This window comes from Lacerta agilis, chromosome 9 (assembly GCF_009819535.1).
Source record: "Lacerta agilis isolate rLacAgi1 chromosome 9, rLacAgi1.pri, whole genome shotgun sequence".
Classification (NCBI taxonomy): domain Eukaryota; kingdom Metazoa; phylum Chordata; class Lepidosauria; order Squamata; family Lacertidae; genus Lacerta; species Lacerta agilis.
This window is the reverse complement of record NC_046320.1, coordinates 11,395,071-11,417,065: the sequence shown is the minus strand read 5'-3', so window position 1 is coordinate 11,417,065 and position 21,995 is coordinate 11,395,071. Positions and strand designations below refer to the sequence as shown.

Genomic DNA, 21,995 nt, shown 5'->3' with positions numbered 1-21,995 from the left:
CCCCACAAATCTAGTGTGCAGACTTTGTAAAATTATCTCCCCCATCACTAAATAAAAACTGTGCATGCCACATTTTGAGGTTCCTTATGCAAAATGAAGAGCTATAGTTTTTACTTGAGTTACAGAAAAAAAACTTCCTAAGGAATCTTCTATATCTGTGATCTGTTGTTACTAAGAAATTTTGAATTGTCTTAAGCTTGTATGTCGTACCCTTTCTATGATACAGAATCTTCCTGTTTTCTTTGACAAAGGAATACTGTGTGCTGTTTGCAAACATGGGGTCATTCGCCTGCTCACAAAAACAGACAACACAAAACAAACACAAATGCTTTGAGCAAGTGCCTAAACTACTACATCATGGAGATGGAAAATACATAGCTGACATCATCAGTCGAAGTTCTCTTCTGTAAGGGTCTTGCTGGGAATCTTCAAGATGCTATTTGACTGCATTAGGAAGGATATCAACCTTAATGTGTTTTTATTATTTCACTACATTTAAGGCCTCCTCTCCAGTACATATAATTCCATTCAATACAATTGTTTTCCCCATTTCGTCAACTTTTCCAGGGGTAGAACAGCAGCTATTGTGCATCAAACACAGAAATGTACCAGGAAGCAATGAAGATGATAAGAGCAGCACTGCATGCAGAAGAGAGAATGAACTGACGGAAAGTATGAAGAGAGTCTTTTACCTGTCCTCTCTCAACCAGAGCTCTCTCCAAGTCTTCAATTTTTGCTTGGCACCTGAGAAGATCAGCTTGCAGTTGTTCACGTGTCTGAATAGAGAGTATGAAGAATACTTCACTGATAGCACGGTAACAACTGGGATATAGGAAGTTCTACTATATTCTGCCTTTGTGCACAATTAATCATTGCAAAACTCAGCATTTCCAGTTGGATTTATGTAATGAAATCAGTAACCGTTTTGAAAGCAGTAGTGGGGGCCAACTACGTTGACACTCCGTAAATACTATGTTGGGTTTGGCAGTAAGAGGGTGTTTTAGATGAAATTCCTGCATTGCAGGGGGTTGGACTAGATGACCCTTGGGGTCCCTTCCAACTCTACAATTCTTTGATGGAAAAAGAATTATGGAGAATAAAATTTGTCCAGTCTGGCTTAAAGGGAATGTCCATAAAGTGTGTTATCAAGCTGACAAGACACTCTGCCTTAAAACAAGCTTCGAAGTAAAATGGGAAAGGGTTCAAATTACCAAGGAATAGTGTTGCTGCCCAAATCAGATTAACCTGATTTCTGGCGATGGGCTTTGTGTTCCACCTAGGAGGAACCCAGCATTTCAGCACCAGGACTTACTGGAACATTTCTAAGCTCCACACAAAAAAATGTTTCCAAGGCAAATGCCCATACCAACTAACAGCGACTATATTCCAAAGGTAAAATTTTAGAAGAAAGTAAAGAGTGCTTTTAATAAAAATCAGGCACCATGCATTCAGACAAAGCAAAGTAGTTAAACAGGCAAAGCCTAGGCATTTAAAAACTGAATATATGTCAAATTAACTGAAAGAACCTGTGTTATTTTATTTTTTTGCAAAGCCACATTAAAAAAATTTTTTACCCTTGCTTCTCTTTCTGCATCCTGGGTTCCCCCAACCTGTTCCTGGAGCAATGCATATGCTCTTTGCAAAGCTTGATATTCTCTGGTTAGCTGACAGAACCGCAAGTCAGCTTCTTCTTTAGGGGTGCTCTTTAAAGAAATGTTAAAAAAAATATTACCGTCATCATTCTAAAAGAGGAAGAACTCTGTAAATAAACGAATTATAGTAGACATGCCATTCTAGTCTTTTTACACTTTCTTGCCATGTCCTGAAATTGCAAACATTAAGATATTTTGGGTGATGACTGAAACACAAACTTAGCTATAGTTTCCATACATTAAATATTGTAAAAGGTCAACATAATGAAGTCCCAGCCTTTTTAAAAATCTGATTTATAAAAGGGTCAAGGCCTTGCTGTGAACATGAAAATGTTGCTTATGTGTTTGTTAGATTTATATCCCACTCTTCCTAAAATGATAGTGTCTCTGGCCCTTCCCTTTATCCTACAGGGTAGAATTGGCTGGGAAAGGGTGATGCCCAGTGAGTTTCATGGCTGGGTGGGGACTGGAACATGGTCTCCCCAATCCAACTTTGACACCAGCTGCCACAAACACCACACCGGATCTCTCCCCTACACTTGTGCTTCCAATCTCTTTCATTACTACATTGGTAATAGCAATCTTTATTTCCTATAACAGGGATGTGGGTGGCGCTGTGGTCTAAACCACTGAGCCTCTTGGGCTTGCCGATCAGAAGGTTGGCAGTTTGAATCCCTGCGACGGGGTGAGCTCCCATTGCTCGGTCCCAGCTCCTACCCACTTAGCAGTTCGAAAGCATGTCAAAGTGCAAGTAGATAAATAGGTACCGCTCCGGTGGGAAAGTAAACAGCATTTCCGTGTGCTGCTCTGGTTTTGCCAGAAGCGGCTTAGTCATGCTGGCCACATGACCCGGAAAAAATGCCTGCGGACAAACGCCGGCTCCCTTGGCCAGTAAAGTGAGATGAGCACCATAACCCCAGAGTCGTACGCGACTGGACTTAACGGTCAGGGATCCCTTTACCTTTTTTTTTTTTTACTTTTATTTCCTATAATGTGTCCTCCCTGTCTCTTCTTCTGACATAATGATTCTTAATGATAATATAAACGGAAAGAATACCCACACTCTCACCAACAGTTGCAATGATAAAAGCTGTGGCGCAGGTTGTGAGAGGGACCGGAGCTTACTGTGGGAAAGCCCATGCCTCCCAAGTATCTACATACCATCCAATAACAAAATATTAAAACATAACATAAATACAACAGGAAAACCACCAGCAGAATAAAGCCAGATTTATATCCAGCAATGGAAAACTACAGCAAGCACAAGAGATTTAATGTATTTTTAATCTCCTGTTGGAAGCCGCCCAGAGTGTCTGGGGAGACCCAGCCAGATGGGCAGGGTATAAAGAATAAATTATCATCATCATCATTTAAAAAGCACTAGAAATATAAAAATGGGGGGATCCACTGGATGCAGAAAAGAGCAAAATATAGGTGCCGGGGAGCTTCTCTGTGGAGTCACTGCTGAAAAGGCTGGTAGTTACCAGCCAAACCTCATTTGTTGGGGCAACTGGAAAAGTCCCTCAGTGTATACTGGAAGAGCGAAGCCTTCAAGTAACCTGGGCTCATGCTGTTTAGGGTATGACGCAAGGATGGGTTGCAACTATCATCATCCCTGACCATTGGCCATGCTGGCTAAAGCGTATGAGAGTTGTGGTTGAATACTACTCAGATAGCAGTTCCCCATCCCTCTTTGAAGATGAATAAAGTAAAGGTAAAGGGACTCCTGACCATTAGGTCCAGTCGTGTCCGACTCTGGGGTTGCGGCGCACATCTCGCATTACTGGCCGAGGGCGCCAGCGTACAGCTTCCGGGTCATGTGGCCAGCATGACTAATCCGCTTCTGGCGAACCAGAGCAGCGCACGGAAACGCCATTTACCTTCCCGCCGGAGCGGTACCTATTTATCTACTTGCACTGGCATGCTTTTGAACTGCTAGGTTGACAGGAGCTGGCACCGAGTAACGGGAGGTCAACCTGTCGTGGGGATTCGAACCCCCGACGTTCTGGTCAGCAAGCCCTAGGCTCTGTGGTTTAACCCACAGCGCCACCCGCGTCCCTGTTTTAAAGATGAATACCAGCTCTTTAAATTGGATCCTGAAATTGACTGGAAGCAGATGGCTCCCTAGTATGCACCAACTAAAGTTTCCAGACCATTTTCAAAGGCAGCCCCACAAGCAACAGTAATCCAAACAAGAGGCTACCAGAGCAAAGCTATCCCAGTCCAGATAAGGCAACAGCTGGTATATCAGCCATAGAGGATAAAAGTGCTCTGAGCCTCTGGCTTAGTGACAAGTGCTGGATCCAAGAGCATCCCTAAAACATGGGCACAGCCCTTTAGGGCAGGTGGGGAATCACTGGCCTTCAGCACTTCTGGAGCCCCCCTGAAGCATATTTGGAACTGGCCATCAGCCTCTCCTCAGCCCTCTTGGTCTTTCATCCCCCCATTCTGGCTGAAGAGAGAGGAGGAGGGAGGACAAGAAGAGGGACTGGTCGCTGTGTTCCTTTCTCCAGCAGCTTGCTTTTCTGTGGACTCAGTTTATATCCCATATGAAGTGTACCAACTTCATGGCAACACATTTACCATTGGGACCATGTCCTTCCAATTGCTCTGAGTCTGGGAGAGACAGATGCATGTGACAGGAGTGAGCCAGCAGTAAACCCCACTGAGCAAGTTGGGGGTCAACTCTTTATTAGCAAAAACACGATCTGCACATGAGCGTCAGGCTTCGTAAGCACAGCAACTCATCTCTGGCAGGTCTTGCCCCTATGAGGCAGTTGCTGAGACTGAAGGTCCTAATCTCCCCACAGCTGCCTAAGTCCTCTCCTCTTCAGGGTTTTCCCCAAACAATCTTGAGACTGCACCTATGTGAAGCTAACTTCTCCTCTGCCCTCTTCATGCCGCTCCTGGTTCTGGGAGACCAGCGGGGAGGGGAGCTTATTGCCACAGGAGGGACACTCATGCCTCTTCACTCATTTCTGCCTTTTGGCCTCCCTCCTCTCCTGCTTCAGCTTCTGCCTCTGGTTTGGGACTTCGTCTCACACACTCCCCACAATCTCTTCTCCCCCTTCTCCCACCAGGCTCTGAGCCCTTTCCCCAGCTGGTGCCTCCCACCAATCCTCTGCATCCAACCAATCCATGACAGTATGCAATATCAAAGTCACAGGCACTTACATCTTCCAAGTCTTCTTCTGGCGTAGCTGGAGTCCTGTCCGTTTTATCTGTATTATAGGAAGTTACCGATGATGTTTCTGAATCCACTGATTCTTCGTCAAATCCAAAAAATGTCTCCACAACATGCCTCTGAAACAAGACCAATGTATTTTGTTATAGACAAGCAAGTTATTCAAAGAGCTGTATCAAATGGCCTTTATTTCTGTCTTTAAAGAAGGTGACAACAATCGGAGGCCAAAGGAGTCCCACCTGGTCCTCAGCATAGCATCAAAATATCTATCCACAAACTATGCACCTCGGCCACAGTCTCTCAAGCAAAGGCATAGGGAAATATTTTTCATGTCCTCTTCCACAATGTGATCAGCAACAATCCAAACCCAAGAGCCACCAGAATGAGAGAGTTTGAATTTGAGACATCTTGGGCTTTCCCAGCTGCTATGGGGTTCAGCCAGGTCTACATTGGAGTAAAGGCCTCACCCCAGCTGAGCATCCACCAGCATCTGTCCCCCACCCTAGCTCAGCCTGCAGAACTTGTCCCAGTGTAAGTCCCAATAAAGGGGGGGTTCCAGGAGAGTGGCAGAGCCATAATAAGGAAAAGATAAACTTACTCCTATTCCAAGCCCTGCCCATGTGACTTAGGGCCCAAGCCTCAAAACTCAGTCCATGCCAGAGGCTCCTGAACAGAGTTTGGAATAGAGATAACTTGCACCAGCCTGTTAGGTCAGCTTCCTATAGTTAGGACTACCCTGCTTGTCAACTTATAGTCCACTTGCTATATAAAAAATATATTGAACTGGTTTACAGCAAGGCAAGGGTGGACAACCTGGCACAACTGCCATGAACCCTAACCACTGGCCTTGCTGGCTGAGGCTACTGGGAGTTGTAGTCCAATAATGTCTGACGGGCACCATATTGGCTACCCCAACATTAAGGAGTCAAAGACTCTAAAACTCTCAATAAATATTACACCCACGCACCCACAAATAATATAAATAGCAACCAAATTAATTAATTAATCAATACTTTGCCTATAAAATACTAAAAATAAAAAGCAGTACAATCCAGCAACCAACAGTTGTGGAATGCCCACACACAAAGATATGTTGTGAGTAAGCACTTGAAACGCACTACAGGGTCTCCTAGGCTGGATCTAGACACATCGAAAAAGTGTTTCAGTTAAATGCGTTGTAAACTTCATAAAGGGAAACCATGTTGACGAAAGACAGGACCCCATAGCGCCATCTGGTATAACAGTGTTATAACACATTGTGGCGTTCGTACAGAGCCCCTGGTCGTTTCACGGACTATTGACCTGTACCCCACTGCTTTATTCTTCCACTGCCACCAACCAGGTTTCTTCTGGTGAAATACTGAGTCTCAGTCAGGTTGTCAAGTCAACAACAAAGATTAAAGTTTATTGAAGAACAAACAAGTTTTAAATATATTCAGAACCGTTTCTCAAATGCATGCCCTGAGAGCCAGTGTGGTGTAGTGGTTAAGAGCGGTAGACTCGTAATCTGGGGAACCAGGTTCGCGTCTCCGCTCCTCCACATGCAGCTGCTGGGTGACCTTGGGCTAGTCACACTTCTCTGAAGTCTCTCAGCCCCACTCACCTCACAGAGTGTTTGTTGTGGGGGGAGGAAGGGAAATGGAGAATGTTAGCCGCTTTGAGACTCCTTCGGGTAGTGAAAAGCGGGATATCAAATCCAAACTCTTCTTCTTCTTCTTCTTCTTCTTCTTCTTCTTCTTCTTCTTCTTCTTCTTCTTCTTCTTCTAGATGTGGCACTATCTCACTGTCACGCTCTTCTCTCTCAGTTCTACCCCTGTCTCTCACTGTAGCTGTCACAACCACTATGTTCGTCTTACTGGCCCTGTCTGACTCTGACTCCTCTATCTCCCAATGGTAAAACCCCTGGACTGAGCCTCAAAACCAGGTAAGCTCCGCCTCTGAGCTTTCTCATTGGTCAATCTACATTAACCATTTCCATCCCCCTGTACAAACAAAATCACAAGGAATGGGCAAATGCCACACACATATAAAATGGTTTTTTCCTAGAGTGCCGGGGGGGGGGGGGAGAGATTCCAGAGAACAGGCACCATTACAGAGAAGGCCCACTTCCACACTGCCACTAGATTGTAGTCTGCAGGCTGTGACATGGCCAGCAGAGTCTCCTTTGATGTTATTAGTGAACGCATGGCAATCTACTAGATAACCTGGTCCAAAGTGTTGCAAGGCTTTATATGTTAACAAGTCCTTGAATGTGGCTCGACAGCTAATAGGCAGCCTAGTGCAGTTCTTTTAGCATCGGTGTAGTATGTGTGCAGTTTGATATCCCAGTGAAGACATTAACAGCCACATTCTGCAGGAGGAGGAGCTTCTGAACCACAAATAGTGCATTGCAATAACCCAACTGCAACATTTCCAATAAATGGACCACAGTGGCCAAGCTATCCTAGTCCAGAAAAAATAGTGCAGGTCATGTATACTAAGCAAAGCTCTTCATTTGTGCCGCACAGTTGCTAACTAATGTGCACTAATTTAAAATAAAAATAAATTAGAGTGAGCAGCTGAGAGAAAACAGAAACATCAGTGGGTCTGCAGTTCTAATGAAATTTGAGCTGTGATACCTTTTTCCCCAAGCTATGTCCACCTGTAGATAGAGTCATTGCTGCTAGTTGGCCAGTCTTTGTTATCAAGACATTTTATTTTTATTCAAATATTTATACACCACACTTCCATAGGAATATAACATGGCAGTTCTACAATAGGCTCATAATTTACATCAGGCCAGGGATGTTCCTGGACTGCAACTTCACATCAGCCCTGACTGCTGGCCATGCTAGTGAACCATCTGGGGGGGGGGGGGGCTCAGGCTCCCAATCCCTGGCTTAAATTCTCAAGAGAAGCATAGCTGGCTTTGGATTAGTCACAGCACTACATGCCCTATGCACATCAGGAAAATGAGAAACCAGTTATAATATGATTAAATGCCAGAAATGAAGGACAGAGTTCATGTAATTAGGAAATAAGGGCACAATGCTAGGGCAAAAACAGATAACCCCCTCCCCCCGCCCTGGTTCCCATACAGGGACGACCCACCCAGGAGGCAAGGTAAGGCAGTCACCTCAGGTGGCGGATCTAGAGCGCCGCAGTTGCTGCAGCCTCCTCTTCTGTACCCACTGCAGAGGAAGAGGTGGCAGAAGCAAGTGGGGAGCTGTTTTGCCTGAAGCAGCAAAACATCCTGGGCCAGCCCTGCTCCCATGCTAAGACAGCAGTTCTTAAGCGTTAGAATGGAAGCTTCTCATTCACGGCTTGCATCAGTACCTAAGGGACCGCCTCTCCTGGTATGTCCTGTGTAGGACCTTAAGGTCCTCAAATAATAATCTTTTGGAGGTCCCGAGCAACAAAGATGCTAGGTTGGCCTCAACTAGGGCCAGGGCCTTCTCAGTATTGGCCCTGACTTGGTGGAACAGTCTATCACAAGAGACCAGGGCCCTGCGGGATTTGGCATCTTTCCGCAGGGCCTGCAAGGCGGAGCTGTTCCACCTGGCCTTTGGGTTGGTTTCTGCTTGATAGTTATGCTTCATTCTTTTATTGGTGGGCTATTTGAAAATGAGACTGCAGTTTTAATTTCGAATTTTTTAATTTGCATTTTAATCTGTATTTTAAATTGATTGTTTTTATATTTTGCTGTGATTTTAATTAGTGTTAGCCGCCCTGAGCCCGGTTTTTGGCTGGGAAGGGCGGGGTATAAATAAAATTTTATTATTATTATTATTATTATTATTATTATTATTATTACGTGTACATACCACCAAAGCACACCCTCAGAGTTCAAGAACAGCACCCAGGGTCTGTGACAAATGAAAGCTGCGAAGGTGTCTCAACAAGCAGTCACGCCTCTCCCACCAGCTTTTAAAGGTGAGATGTGGCACGCTCACTTGCAACACTTTGTCCCTACAAAACTAGCGAAGGTGGAGGTGCACACTTCTCTGAGGGACGTGGGTCTGTTCCCAACAGCAGAGGCAGCCCTGAGTTCTTAGCAGTGAGATGGCTTCTCCTTCTCTTCCAGCTGATCAGCCTCAACGGCCTCTCCCACTGCTAGGCCATCACTCAGCTTCATGGAGGGGGCAGGACAGGAAGTCATCAGGACTGCCTCCAAAGGTAAATGGGGCATGGTGCCTGTCCTCCCTCTAATGCCGCTCCCTGCAATCCACACCATCCTCATCTTCCTCATCTGACAGCAATTGCCGCCCCAGCCCCAGGCAGTCAGCATTATGGGGGGCTCATGACGCCACTCTGCCACAATTCCAAGAAATGCAAAAATGAACATTTCTTGCCCACAATTGCACATCATCTTGAGCTTTAGAGTTCCGATACCAGGTAGTAAAAACCATCACCTTAAGCAGAGTATGTGTTACGACCGAAAGAAAGAACAGAACTAGAGCTTTAAAATACTTCCAACAGCCTTGCTGTGTCTTGTTGCACGTAACACCATATTTATAAGTCAAAATTAAAACTCTACCTCCTACAAAGAGTTTTTACAATGGTTAAACAGCTCTTTAGTGTTGATAGCCCAACAAGAAACAGGTAATTATAGGAATTCTTTTTTTGGGGGGGGGGGGTGATTAGCCCTTAAATAGCACCATCTCCCATAGGCACCTAATCCCTAATCTAGACTGCTGTCTAGAAATGCCATGAAGTTCTGTTGTGCCTGGAGAACACTATCTGTATGTGGTGAATGTGTAAGACCACTTCAAAAAGTGATTTGGAGGAGGAGATCACGCACACAAGAATAGAAATTGTAAATGGGAGTGTGAAGAGTAGGAGTCAGAAATGTGTCAGAATGAAGTGGTTTTTTTAAATATATATTTACATAATTTATATTTCACACCTTCAGCATAACTGTACGGGCAGTTAACAAAGCAGTTATTATTTTTATTCATGTGGAAGCAAAGACCTGGCAATGTAGAAAACCGTGACAGCTGTGCAAAGAAGTGAAGAGGCAGAAGAAAGCACAAAAGGGCTCGAGACAAGAGGGGTAGGACCCCCAAGCCCCAAAACGCATGCAGTGGTCCTCCGCCCTACATTATTAATCGATGGCCCATAACGTCTGAGTGCCAATTAATATGCTTAGTACAGTATATGAAAAATGCTTGGAAAGCATCACACGCAGGCTATTTCAGTGTAAGAGAAATGTATTCATTAAGATGAAAATTAACACACCACCATTATTATGAGGTTAAGTGCACCATGGGATTTATGCAACACCTGCAACTACCGGTAATTTACAACGCAACTGCTCTGTATTCATCAGATAAGCACTTAAATAGGTGGACCAGTAGTGGTAACATTTAACAACTCTTCTTTAATGCATAACGTTTTAAAACTGTTGTGTATTGATTAAGACGTTCTGTCAGCCGGGTGGAGGAATGTCATTTGTCAGTTTAAGGGTACAAGCACAATCCACAGCCTGATTGGGTCCCGCCGGAAAGTTAGAATATTATTGGTTCCCACTTAAATGTATCTATCCTCTCTGTACCAGTGTGCCTTAAATAGAGCTTCCCCTGCCCCCGTTCCCCAGTCTTGTCTTGTCTTGTCTTGTCTGTTACCTTACAATAAAAGAGCTGTTCATGAAGAAGCGTCACTGGAATTATTGCTCCACGAACCCAAGACACAACAAAAACTACAGTAAAATAATGGAGGATAAATAGAGTGAAATGGTATGGTTTACTTCAAAGGCCTTATCATTTATTTAAAGCATTTCTATATCGTTATTTTGTCTTAAAATCTCTTCTGTCAAAATTCATCCACTGTGTACCCTCCGTGTTTATATTTTCCCTAGCCAAAGCAGCAACATACGTTTTATAAGCATCACCCCAGAGGATCCACAGTAAATTTATGAGAGCCACCGAAAAGGTTTAGAATATGCTATCCATTTCACCACTGGGCGACACCACTTTGATTAAAGCGTAAGAGCTGTTTATGAGCAAATGATATCTTATTTCTGAAGACAAAGGGCAAAATCCACTGGGATTTTCTTGCACAACAGCTGGTCTGAACATCATTGAAAACTGAATGATTATCTGTTTATTCTGTGAACTGCCCTGAAATCTTATGAAGAGCAATATATAAAATAATAATAATAATAATAATAATAATAATAATAATAATAATTTATACCCCGCCCATCTGGCTGGGTCTCCCCAGCCACTCATTTAACTAAATAAATAAATAAATATGTAACAGGCGCTAAACTGTGCAAAAAACAAACAAACATCCTTTTCTCTTCTTTTAACTTCAGCAACTTCACATACTTCACTTTACATTTTTTACGTCATTAAAGAAGTAACAGGCTAGAAACTCAAACTAAATTCAGCATCGCAAGAATATGAACAAATAGCTCAGAGTTTCTTACCTTCATGCTTGTAAGTCATTTCTTGACAGCCAGAAAAATATAGGCATACCAGAGCACAGAGACAGATGAAAAAAGAAAAATACAAGACGAGAAATATGTATTCCATCTTAATGATGCAGACACCGGGCACTTTGTTTATAAAATGCAGAGCATCGTAATTAAGTTTGCAGAGCAGCAAATAGTCCCACGAGCTGTCTAAATTCCGGACACTGTAGTTCCATTACTCCATTGTAAAGTCAGACATGCTGGGCAGGTTTTCTACCCATTTCACTCACCGAAGTTCCTAAGATTCAAATATCCATGGCTACCCAGTATACAAAGAGCTCCACCCTCTGTGCCACTCCTGGAGACATAGGCTAGCTGCCAGCAGCCTGCTACTTTCAAACTTCCCATGGCAATTAAGAGAGTGCCCAGTGAAAGCAAGCATAGCAACTGTTACCTCTTACACGTAAGCAAGGGAATGATTAGAAGGAACACTTGGGGGAAGGCACTTTGTAATGCTGGAATTCATGATCTTATGCAAACATGTTGCTTGGATTTCAGGGGGGGAAAGCTGATTTTAATAAGCTCAGAGAAAGACTAGCTAGGTTCATTAATGAGGGGAGGAGGCCAATATGAATGGGAGTTCCTGGAGAAAATGTTACTAAAGGCATAATCGGGGGGGACGGGGGGGACGACGACCAGTAAACAAAAAACAAAATAGGAAAAATATAAAAAAGCCAATGTGGTTGCATAAAAAGTTTATAATAATTATTTATTTATACCCCGCCCATCTGGCTGGGTCTCCCCGGCCACTCTGGGCGGCCTCCAACAAATATTAAAATACAATACAAAGTCACAAATAAAAAACTTCCCTAAACAGGGCTGCCTTCAGGTATTTTCTAAATGACAGGAAGTTGTTTATCTCTCTGACCCCTGATGGGAGGGCGTTTACTGGGGAGACGAATAAAAAAAGGAAGGGAGGATGCCTAAGAGGTGAAAGTCACCAATGATAAATACAGACTAGTAGCCCACACCTAGGGACGGGAGTGGCACTGTGGGTTAAACCACAGAGTCTAGGGCTTGCTGATCAGACGGTTGGCGGTTCGAATCCCCGCAACAGGTTGAGCTCCCGTTGCTCAGTCCCAGCTCCTGCCAACCTAGCAGTTCGAAAGCACGTCAAAGTGCAAGTAAATAAATAGGTACCGCTCTGGCGGGAAGGTAAACGGCGTTTCCATGCGCTGCTCTGGTTCGTAAGATGGGGGATACCTGGCTTACTAGAAGAACATGTGAAAAGGACTTAGGGATCTTAGTGGACCACAAGCTTAACATGACTCAACTGTGTGCAGTAGCAAAAAAAATCTAGTGCTATCAACAGAAGTTGCTTTTCTTGGGAGAAAAGCAATGACAAACCTAGACAGCATCTTAAAAAGCAAAGACATCACCTTGCCGACAAAGGTCCGTATAGTTAAAGCTATGGTTTTCCCAGTAGTGATATATGGAAGTGAGAGCTGGACCATAAAGAAGGCTGATCGCAGAAGAATTGATGTTTTTGAATTCTGGTGCTGGAGGAGACTCTTGAGAGTCCAATGGACTGCAAGAAGATCAAACCTATCCATTCTCAAAGAAATCAGCCCTGAGTGCTCACTAGAAGGACAGATCCTGAAGTTGAGGCTCCAGTACTTTGGCCACCTCATGAGAAGAGAAGACTCCCTGGAAAAGACCCTGATGTTGGGAAAGATGGAGGGCACAAGGAGAAGGGGACGACAGAGGATGAGATGGTTGGACAGTGTTCTCGAAGCTACTAACATGAGTTTGGCCAAACTGCGAGAGGCAGTGAAGGATAGGCGTGCCTGGCGTGCTCTGGTCCATGGGGTCACGAAGAGTCGGACACGACTGAACGACTGAACAACAACAACAACAAATCAACAGAAGTACAATATTCAGATCAAGGAAAGCAATAGTACCACTCTCCTCTGCCTCGGTCAGACCACACCTGAAATACTGTGTCCAATTCTAGGCACCACAATTTAAGAAGGATGTTGACAAGCTGGAGCATGTGCAGAGGGCGGCGACCAAGAGGATCAAGGGTCTGGAAAGCAAGCCTTATGAGCAATAGTTGAAAGAGCAGGGCATTTTTAGCCTGGAAAAGAGGAGACTGGGAGATATGATAACCATCTTCAAGTATCTAAAGGGCTGTCACATGGAAGAGGGAGCAAGCTTGTTTTCTCCTGCTCCAGAAGGGAAGATCCGAACCAATGCATTCAAATTTCAAGAAAGGAGATTCCAACCAAACATGAGGAAGAACTTTCTGACAGTAATAGCTGTTTGACAGTAAAACAGTCTCCTTCGGGAGGTTGTGTACTCTCCTTTATTGGAGGTTTTAAAGCAGAGGTCCGTATAGTTAAAGCTATGGTTTTCCCAGTAGTGATGTATGGAAGTGAGAGCTGGACCATAAAGAAGGCTGATCGCAGAAGAATTGATGCTTTTGAATTCTGGTGCTGGAGGAGACTCTTGAGAGTCCAATGGACTGCAAGATGATCAAACCTATCCATTCTTAAGGAAATCAGCCCTGGGTGTTCACTGGAAGGACAGATCCTGAAGCTGAAGCTCTAATACTTTGGCCACCTCATGAGAAGAGAAGACTCCCTGGAAAAGACCTTGATGCTGGGAAAGATTGAGGGCACAAGGAGAAGGGGATGACAGAGGACGAGATGGTTGGACAGTGTTCTCGAAGCTACCAACATGAGTTTGACCAAACTGCGGGAGGCAGTGGAAGACAGGAGTGCCTGGCGTGCTCTGGTCCATGGGGTCACGAAGAGTCAGACACGACTAAATGACTAAACAACAACAAAGCAGAGGTTGGATGGCCATCTGTCATGGATGCTTAATTGAGGTTCCTGCATTGCAGGGGGTTGGACTAGATGATCCTTGAGGTCTGTTCAAACTCTACAATTCTATGATTTCTTATAAACCAAGGATTCTTCTCCTACCATGAGGGTCAGAGGCAAAAGCGGACAGAGCAGTGCTCTTTACTTTCGTACAGGAGGCTAGTTTCTACACCAGGAATGGGGAAGCTCAGGGATAGGGGCCAAATATGGCCCTCTAGGCCTCCCTAGCTGGCCCATGGGACTCTCCAGCCATCCTTCCACACTTTCCTCAGGCCTTGCCCCTTACCAGCTTCACACCCTCCTTGTGTGTTCCTGGCTGCTTGGATTGTGTCCCAGAACTCAGATAATGGCTTTCGCTTGCCTGGATAGAGATTAGAGAAGGACTCATGAGTATGTATAGAAAAACTAGCTTATGGTATGAAGTTTACATCCACGGCTCAGTGGCCTTTTGCCCTCCCTGCTCCTGGCATGTGGTCCCCAGGGTTGCCATACGTCCAGATTTCCCTGGACATGCCTGGGATTCCAAAGGCAAAATCACCATCTGGGTGGATTTAAATTTTGAAAAATGTCCGGGTTTTTTTGGGGCGTGTGCTGGGTGAACAGTCTGTCTGTCACTCTGGCGGGTGGCTGGCTGGCCAGCTGAGTGGACCCCGCTTCTCCCCCACGGTGAGTTAAGAGCCACGCCAGACCTCCCTCCTCCTCCCCACAGCGGTCTCTGGGTCCAGGCCCCCCACAACCCTGCCGCCGCTACGGAGCCACACACACAAATGTTAAATTGTGAGGACCCTTGTGTGCTGTTTTGCTCCCTCACCCAAAAATCAAACTAACTTTTCATTAATCCAAACATTTATTTCTCCAAATTGAACGTACTAAACATTCCAGCCAATGGATAAAAAAATGATGATTTCACTTGAGCCGGAGCACATCAGAGCACAGAATAATATATTTGCAACCTATGATTCAATCCTGAAAATGTGAAGCCATAACCTCTGCTCATGTGCAGAGTACATCACACACGTGATTAAACATAGAATCATAGAATCATAGAGTTGGAAGAGACCACAAGGGCCATCCAGTCCAACCCCCTGCCAAGCAGGAAACACCATCAAAGCATTCCTGACAGATGGCTGTCAAGCCTCTGCTTAAAGACCTCCAAAGAAGGAGACTCCACCACACTCCTTGGCAGCAAATTCCACTGTCAAACAGCTCTCACTGTCAGGAAGTTCTTCCTAATTAGCCTCTTTTGCCTAAGATAGGAAGAGCATCCTCCAGGTCTGGGAAGGATAGTCAAATCCATGTGACATCCATACAGGCTTAGATACAAAGCTTTCCATTTTAGAAATTCACTGAGAAACAATTTAACCCCCCCCCCCCCAAAAAAAAACCAGTTGCATTTTACTACGTTCAGAGCTGGCTGGTCCATGAGGTGAGGCAAAGCAGCCACCTCAGAGGCCAGATCCAGGCCCTAGGAGCGTGCCCTTGCCTTCTCCTCCTCCTCTATGTCCATGCCCTCCCCACCACCATGTTCCCCCCCCCCGACCTGCTCCTCTCCAACTTCCTTTCCTCTTTTTCCTGAATCACCTCCACATGGCAGTAGGGGGGGGTCTATATCCTGGCCTGACCCTGCTCACATTCAGCGCTGTAGAATTATGTTTTCGTTTCAAACAATACCTATTATTTGTAAGATTTTATTAAGACTTTTCATAATACATTACAATAAAAAACAAACTAATCTAAACAAAAAAAGAAAGAAAGAAAGAAAGAAAGAAAGAAAGAAAGAAAGAAAGAAAGAAAATACAACGGTGTATGTGCTGTCACCTGTTTCCTTTTTTTTTTTTACTATTTATGTATTGATTGATTACAAAAATTTATAGAGTTTTATCTGTACTGCACCCTGCTTTAGGATTGTTTAATACTGAAAGCGGGTAATAAACTTCATAACTAAACTAAACTGTTTCAGAAGAAGCCCCGTTGAGTTATTTGGGACTTACTTCCAGATACGTGTGCACATGTTTGCAAACTTAGCTGGCAAAACAGAACATTAAGGAAAAGTGCCACCGTCAGGCCTTCAGCAGTACTTTCCAGGTTACACTGCAGTTAAATACTTGACATATCCATATATTAAAGAAACAAGAAGCAGATGCAAAGAAATCAGCATTTTGTAGTTTTTTAAAATTAATTATTAATAATGATGGCAATTGTTGTTTTTTCTTATTTTATTGCCATAATTTTAATATAGAAAAGAAGTTTGGAAAAACCATTATCCATTAGTCTCAATAAAAATGCCACTCACCTTTGTGGGTTTCAAATTTTGCGTCTTCTGTTTCCTGGAGCGTAACCATCGATCCCGCTCCTAGAGCAAGGAACGTCTTTTAAATAATTTATTTAGTATATATTCAAAATACGTAACAGATAATCATGGGTGTGGAATCTAAAATTCTAACATGCTGCACAGCAAAGCTAAAGACCCCTTTCCATTTCTTCTTCTGAAATACACACTTTTAAAACTAGTTGCCGCAGATGAAAATCTGGGGTAAACACAGCAAATCGACAATGTACACAGATGACAAGCCATGAGAAATGGAAAGAGATTTTGGATAATTTCACTTATCCACTCCTTTTATGAGATGGATTCATGAGTTATGAGAAACAGAAATGAAAACATGGAAAAGGAGATGGGTTTAAAACTAGACGATTAAATTATTTCATTCTAATTCAGGAGTGGGGAACCTTTTCTGGTCAGATTCTTATTGCCCCACCCTTGGCAAGCCAACGATAACAGCTAGGCAGGGCCACTCACCTGTTAATCAACTAACCTCACTGTGATGTCAGGTGATGCTTCGCTTTGAAGCCCTGATTGTTGGGACTTCAAAGTGCAGCACGGAATTTTCAAACAGCCCTTTGTAAACGCCCACATGCAGGAACAGGCCCGTCTTAGAGGGATCTGCCGCCCTGGCGCAGCGATCCCTCGGCGCCCCCAGCCTGCCGCCTCTCCGCCCGCCTCCCTCCCGCGCTGGCCGCCCCTCGGGAGGGGGGGTGGGCGAGCGGGAGATGAGAGGCGTGGCGTTGGAGCGGGCGCCCGCGCTCCGGTGGGCGGAGGATGAGGGGCGGGCGGACGGGCGCTCGCGCACCGGCGGGAGGGCGGGCTGCAAGCCGGCGGGGGGGCGGGCTGCAAGCCGGTCGCCCTCGCCTCCCAGAGCCCCAGCTGGAGTGCTGGAAGGTCGCGCAAAGCCCCGCGCCGCTTCAGCGCTCCAGCTGGGGCTCCAGGAGGCGAGGGCGGGCGGCTTACAGCCCGCCCGCCCGCCGGCGCGCGAGTGCCTGCCTGCCCATGGGGGCGGGGGCGGGTTGGGGAGGGGGAGCCCGGTATGCCGGTGGGCTCACGGGGGTGCCCCTGGGGTGCCCTGCGCCCTGGCGCGCCGCGCCACTGGCCTCTATGGATGAGACGGCTCTGTGCAGGAATATAAATTAATATTGGGGGTACCACATCCCCACTTCACTTTTTGGCTTGTAAATATAATTTTTTCTATTATTTGTGATCTTTACCCCCAAACACATAGCCTTCTGTTATACTTTGCCAAGAATATAATACTTTGAAAGCAGCAAACATGACTGCCTGTTGTCACAAGGTTACTCCCCTCACTGTCCCCTGCTCCTTCTCCATGGATGATATGACAAGGAAGAACATGAATCTGGGTAGGGAAGATCTAGCTCTTTAGTATTTAGCAATGTTCCAAAATACAATGCATGCTATATTTGGATCAAGTGACCATGTGCCTTTACAAATGTCTCTCCAAGGGAGTAAGAAACAAATGCCAAAGCAAAGATTAATAATAACAACTATGTATTACCATTGTCAGATCATCAATAAGATGGCGTTGTTCTATAATTTGCAATTTAAGAAATTCAACTTCTGGTTCTTCATGTGTGCTACTGAGGTCATTCAGTGAAGTGTGCCTCCTCATTGTGGGCTGAGCAGATAGCTTTTCTCTCTATTAAAAAAATGTAATTTCATTAACACAACATTTAAACATTATCGTTCGAAGAGAAAACAGTAAAACACATCTGAGAAAACATCAGCGTTAGCAGTGAGACCGAATGACTTGTAATCCTAAACAGAGCAACTGCTAATATCCCTTTCACATGACAGAAGTGTGAGTTTTGGGTGGAAAGTGACCACATCAACTTGGGATTCAAGATACTGGGAAAAGATAAAGTTGAACGTGGTCATATGTGCACCCTGGACTTTGGGAAATCTGATTTCAGCAGCTTAAGTAAACATTGGGGGGGGGACCTTATTTTTGTGGCGGGGGGTGGTGTTGCCTGCTTTGTCTCTGTTTTATTTGTTTGAGGAGGTTAGGTGATTTGTCATTTGGGGTAGGGGTCCTAAGCATCACCAGTTTCCCTTTTTGTGAAATAGGTATTTTGAAGTGCCCATTAAAGTTTCTTAGATTTCCAAATGTGCCTCTAGGCCCAAAAAGATTCTGGAGCCTGAATGCAGAGCCCCAAGAAGCCTCTCGGCACTAGGGCAATGGGGTTCCTGGCTCAAACTCCAGAGATACTGAGATCTTACCTGCAAGTCCTGTGGGGCCTGTTCCCATCTTTCCTGGCCTATTTCCACCTGGGCTGAGAGAGGGGAAGCCAAGACCATTTCCTGCTACGAAACCTGCTGCAGGAGGCACCAGAGACCGTCTTGACCACAAGTCTACACAGGATGTTTAGGGACTACTGCGTGGGCCCAATTTAATTTTAGTGGTGCATTACTTTTCCTGTTTTCAGTTACAGGTGGGTAGCCGTGTTGGTCTGCCATAGTCAAAACAAAATCGAAAATTCTTTCTAGTAGCACCTTAGAGACCAACTGAGTTTGTTCCTGGTATGAGCTTTCGTGTGCATGCACACTTCTTCAGATACACTTTTCCTGTTTTCGTTATTATGTTTACGTCATTAGATCTTATCATGAATTATAAGGGATTTTTCAATTTTATTGATCATTTCTTAATGAGATGCTTTCATTAACAGATTATTTAAATTCTGCTGTATTTTGTAACTAGTGAATGATATGATTTTTTTTTCATGTGAGCCCCCATAGGCAGCATGCAAATAAATGATGAGGACAATGGTGACAGCAGCCTGAGTTGGGTACATCCTGTGGGCTGGGGCTGAGCCTTTCCTCCTGAAGCCCACAGCATGGTCAGCAGCTGGACACAGCAGCTGACCACTTGACCAGTTATAAAAGGTCAGTCCAGAATGTGTTACATTGCGACTCTGCAGGCCATATGTTAAAGCACTACATATTTGGCTACACATTGGGTAATGACTCATTTTGTTAAGTTATCCTTCTTGGATTTGCAGATGCTCCCAAAGAAAGATAAAGAACAACTGTAATTTCCCTTTTTGAGCTACCCAACACTCTTAGAATATACCTTAAAAATAGGAATTATGTCAATGTGCCAATCAAGCAGATTGAATCAAAATCTGCAGTAGGACTTTCCACCTGTAAAACTGTACTAGATAGAGTGAAAACCACTTTATGGAAAAGATTTCTGAGAAAATGAGATATAAAATTTATTAAGTAAGTAAGTAATATTACTGGCTATAAAAGCAAAAAGGGAGCAGAGCACTTTCTGGTCATTCTTCTCACAACCGGCAAACGAAACGTCAGAATCTGTGACCTGAAGATGACGACTGCTTACCATTTCGACATTTTCCCTGGAAAGACGCTTAAGTTTTTCTTCCATTCTTTGTATACTCTGCAGCAAGCTCTCATTCTTTTTGTTCAGCCTTCTGTTTTTTTCTACAAGGGGCTTCACCTGCACTTCCGTCTCCCGAGACCGTTTCAGCTGCAAAAAAGTTGTACTCTTTTGTTTTCGTTTTTAAAGCAGATCTGTTCTGCACAGGGTTGCAAGTGGGTAGCCTGGGGATACATCTTTGTCAACAGAGGCCCAGGTGTCCTCTGTGGCTAGGAATCTGTGGCCTGTGGCATCATCTGGTTAGACAGCTAGTGCCATCCCTGGACGAGGATAGCCTGGCCACTGTTGTCCATGCTTATTATTATTCCTGACATTTAGAAGTCATCTGAAGGCAGTCCTGCTCAGGGAAGTTTTTAATGTGTGACATTTTAATGTACAGTGGTACCTTGGGTTACATACGCTTCAGGTTACATGCTCCGCTAACCAAGAAATAACGCTTCAGGTTAAGAAAGTTGCTTCAGGATAAGAACAGAAATTGTGCTCTGGCGGCACAGCTGCAGCGGGAGGCCCCATTAGCTAAAGTGGTGCTTCAGGTTAAGAACAGTTTCAGGTTAACAATGGACCTCCGGAACGAATTAAGTACGCAACCAGAAGTACCGCTGTATTTTTAATCTTTGTTGGAAGCTGCCCAGAGTGGCTGGGGAAACCCAGCCGGATGGGCGGGGTACAAATAATAAATTATTATTACTATTTGGCTGGATAGAAATGTGCTCTTATGTGGGGGTGCCCTGGGGTCTGGTTTGGAAGCTCCAGCTGGTGTAGAATGTGCTCGCATTAGAGTTTAAAGCCCTAAACAACTCAGGTCCCAAATACCTCAAAGACTGCCTGCTTCCTATGCAAGCTAAATTAGTTAAATTTGAAAAGATTTGGTAACGGCTCCAGTGAGAGGGGGGCTTGATTTTGTTGCTCCCCTTGGTGAGAGAAGGGGGAGTATGAAAAAATTTAACCATGTATTGTATTGTGTTCTAAAGTGTAAAAACCCTGTAAATTTTTAATAATAAAAAAGACTGCCTGCTTCCCTATGGATCCTCTCGGGTGCCAGGATCTGCAGAGGTGGCCCTCCTGGTAGTTCCTCTACCTTCGGACCCTCGGCGGGTGGCAGTCTGGGAGACGACATTCAAAGCTGTGGAGCTCCCAACCCACAGAGGTGCTCTTGGCACCTTCATTATACAACCTCCGGCAAATGCCAAAGCTGCACTTATTTGCCCTGCCCTTTGACACTTGGCGTGTATATTTTTAGGACCCAACTTAGTCCTGTAATTGTAAGTTGCTTGTTTTTAATATTGTGTTTTAATGTTGTAAGCCAACCTGGGACCTTAACAGCAACAACAACATCTCCCTCCCTTACTCTAAACAACAACAAAAAAACAGTCCCAAATGTAGCCTTTCTTCATAAGGGAGTTGCTCTGACCCCTTTATCATTTTGGCTGGCTTTTTCTGAACCTTCTCAAGCTCTATAATGTCTTTCTTGAGTTGAGGCAACCAGAGCTGGACACTGTATTCCAAGGGGGGGTCTCACCATATAATGGCATTCTGACATTGGTAACTCTCCGGGTTCTTTAAGAACTGGTTCCTGCCTAGCAGGAGGTTGAATTAGATACCTCTAATTCCCTTCCAACTCTAAAATTCCAGGATTCTATGATTCTGAGGCGGATGCCATTTGGGCCTGGTGGTTTGCCCATTTTGTGTCTTGCCACCACTTTTACATCAGACTCCCTTTCTGAGACAAGATAACTCAGGCACAGGGATCTGCCTTCCATCTCCCGCCGTGAAGACAAATGCAAACACATTTGACTCCCTCATCATCCAAAGGTCCAACCACTTCCCCAGCTGATCTCCCGCTTCTAACGTATTTAAATAAGTTTTGTCGTTCCTCTATTTTTTTGTAATACGCTCATCAAATCCTCTCTCCCTTTTTCATCCCTTATCATCTGCTAGAATTTCTTGCACCAAAGTTTCTGTTCTTTTTGCTCTCCTCATTTGGACAAGACTTCCATTTTCTGAATGAAGCCTCCTTGCCTCTAACAGCTTCCTTGCCTTTGCTCACTCCCCACGCTGGCCTTGGAAGTGTCTTTCCTGTTCTGTGGTGTGTTCTCTAGTTGAGCTTCTGATATTATATAATCCTGAACAACT

General features: G+C 44.6%; 1 protein-coding gene across 4 annotated transcripts in view; it reads right to left on the bottom strand.

The window, feature by feature from the left end:
• JAKMIP1 (janus kinase and microtubule interacting protein 1) overlaps positions 1 to 21,995 on the bottom strand; it is a 72,117-nt gene that overhangs the window by 35,075 nt on the left and 15,047 nt on the right. For all 4 annotated transcript variants that reach the window (XM_033160284.1, XM_033160283.1, XM_033160280.1 and 1 more), the window contains exons 5-10: positions 19,806 to 19,952; positions 17,964 to 18,104; positions 16,409 to 16,468; positions 4,827 to 4,955; positions 1,575 to 1,703; positions 693 to 776 (exon numbers count right to left, since the gene is read on the bottom strand). In XM_033160284.1, coding sequence (XP_033016175.1) covers positions 693 to 776; positions 1,575 to 1,703; positions 4,827 to 4,955; positions 16,409 to 16,468; positions 17,964 to 18,104; positions 19,806 to 19,952 — 690 coding nt within the window. The remainder of the gene's footprint in view (positions 1 to 692; positions 777 to 1,574; positions 1,704 to 4,826; positions 4,956 to 16,408; positions 16,469 to 17,963; positions 18,105 to 19,805; positions 19,953 to 21,995) is intronic.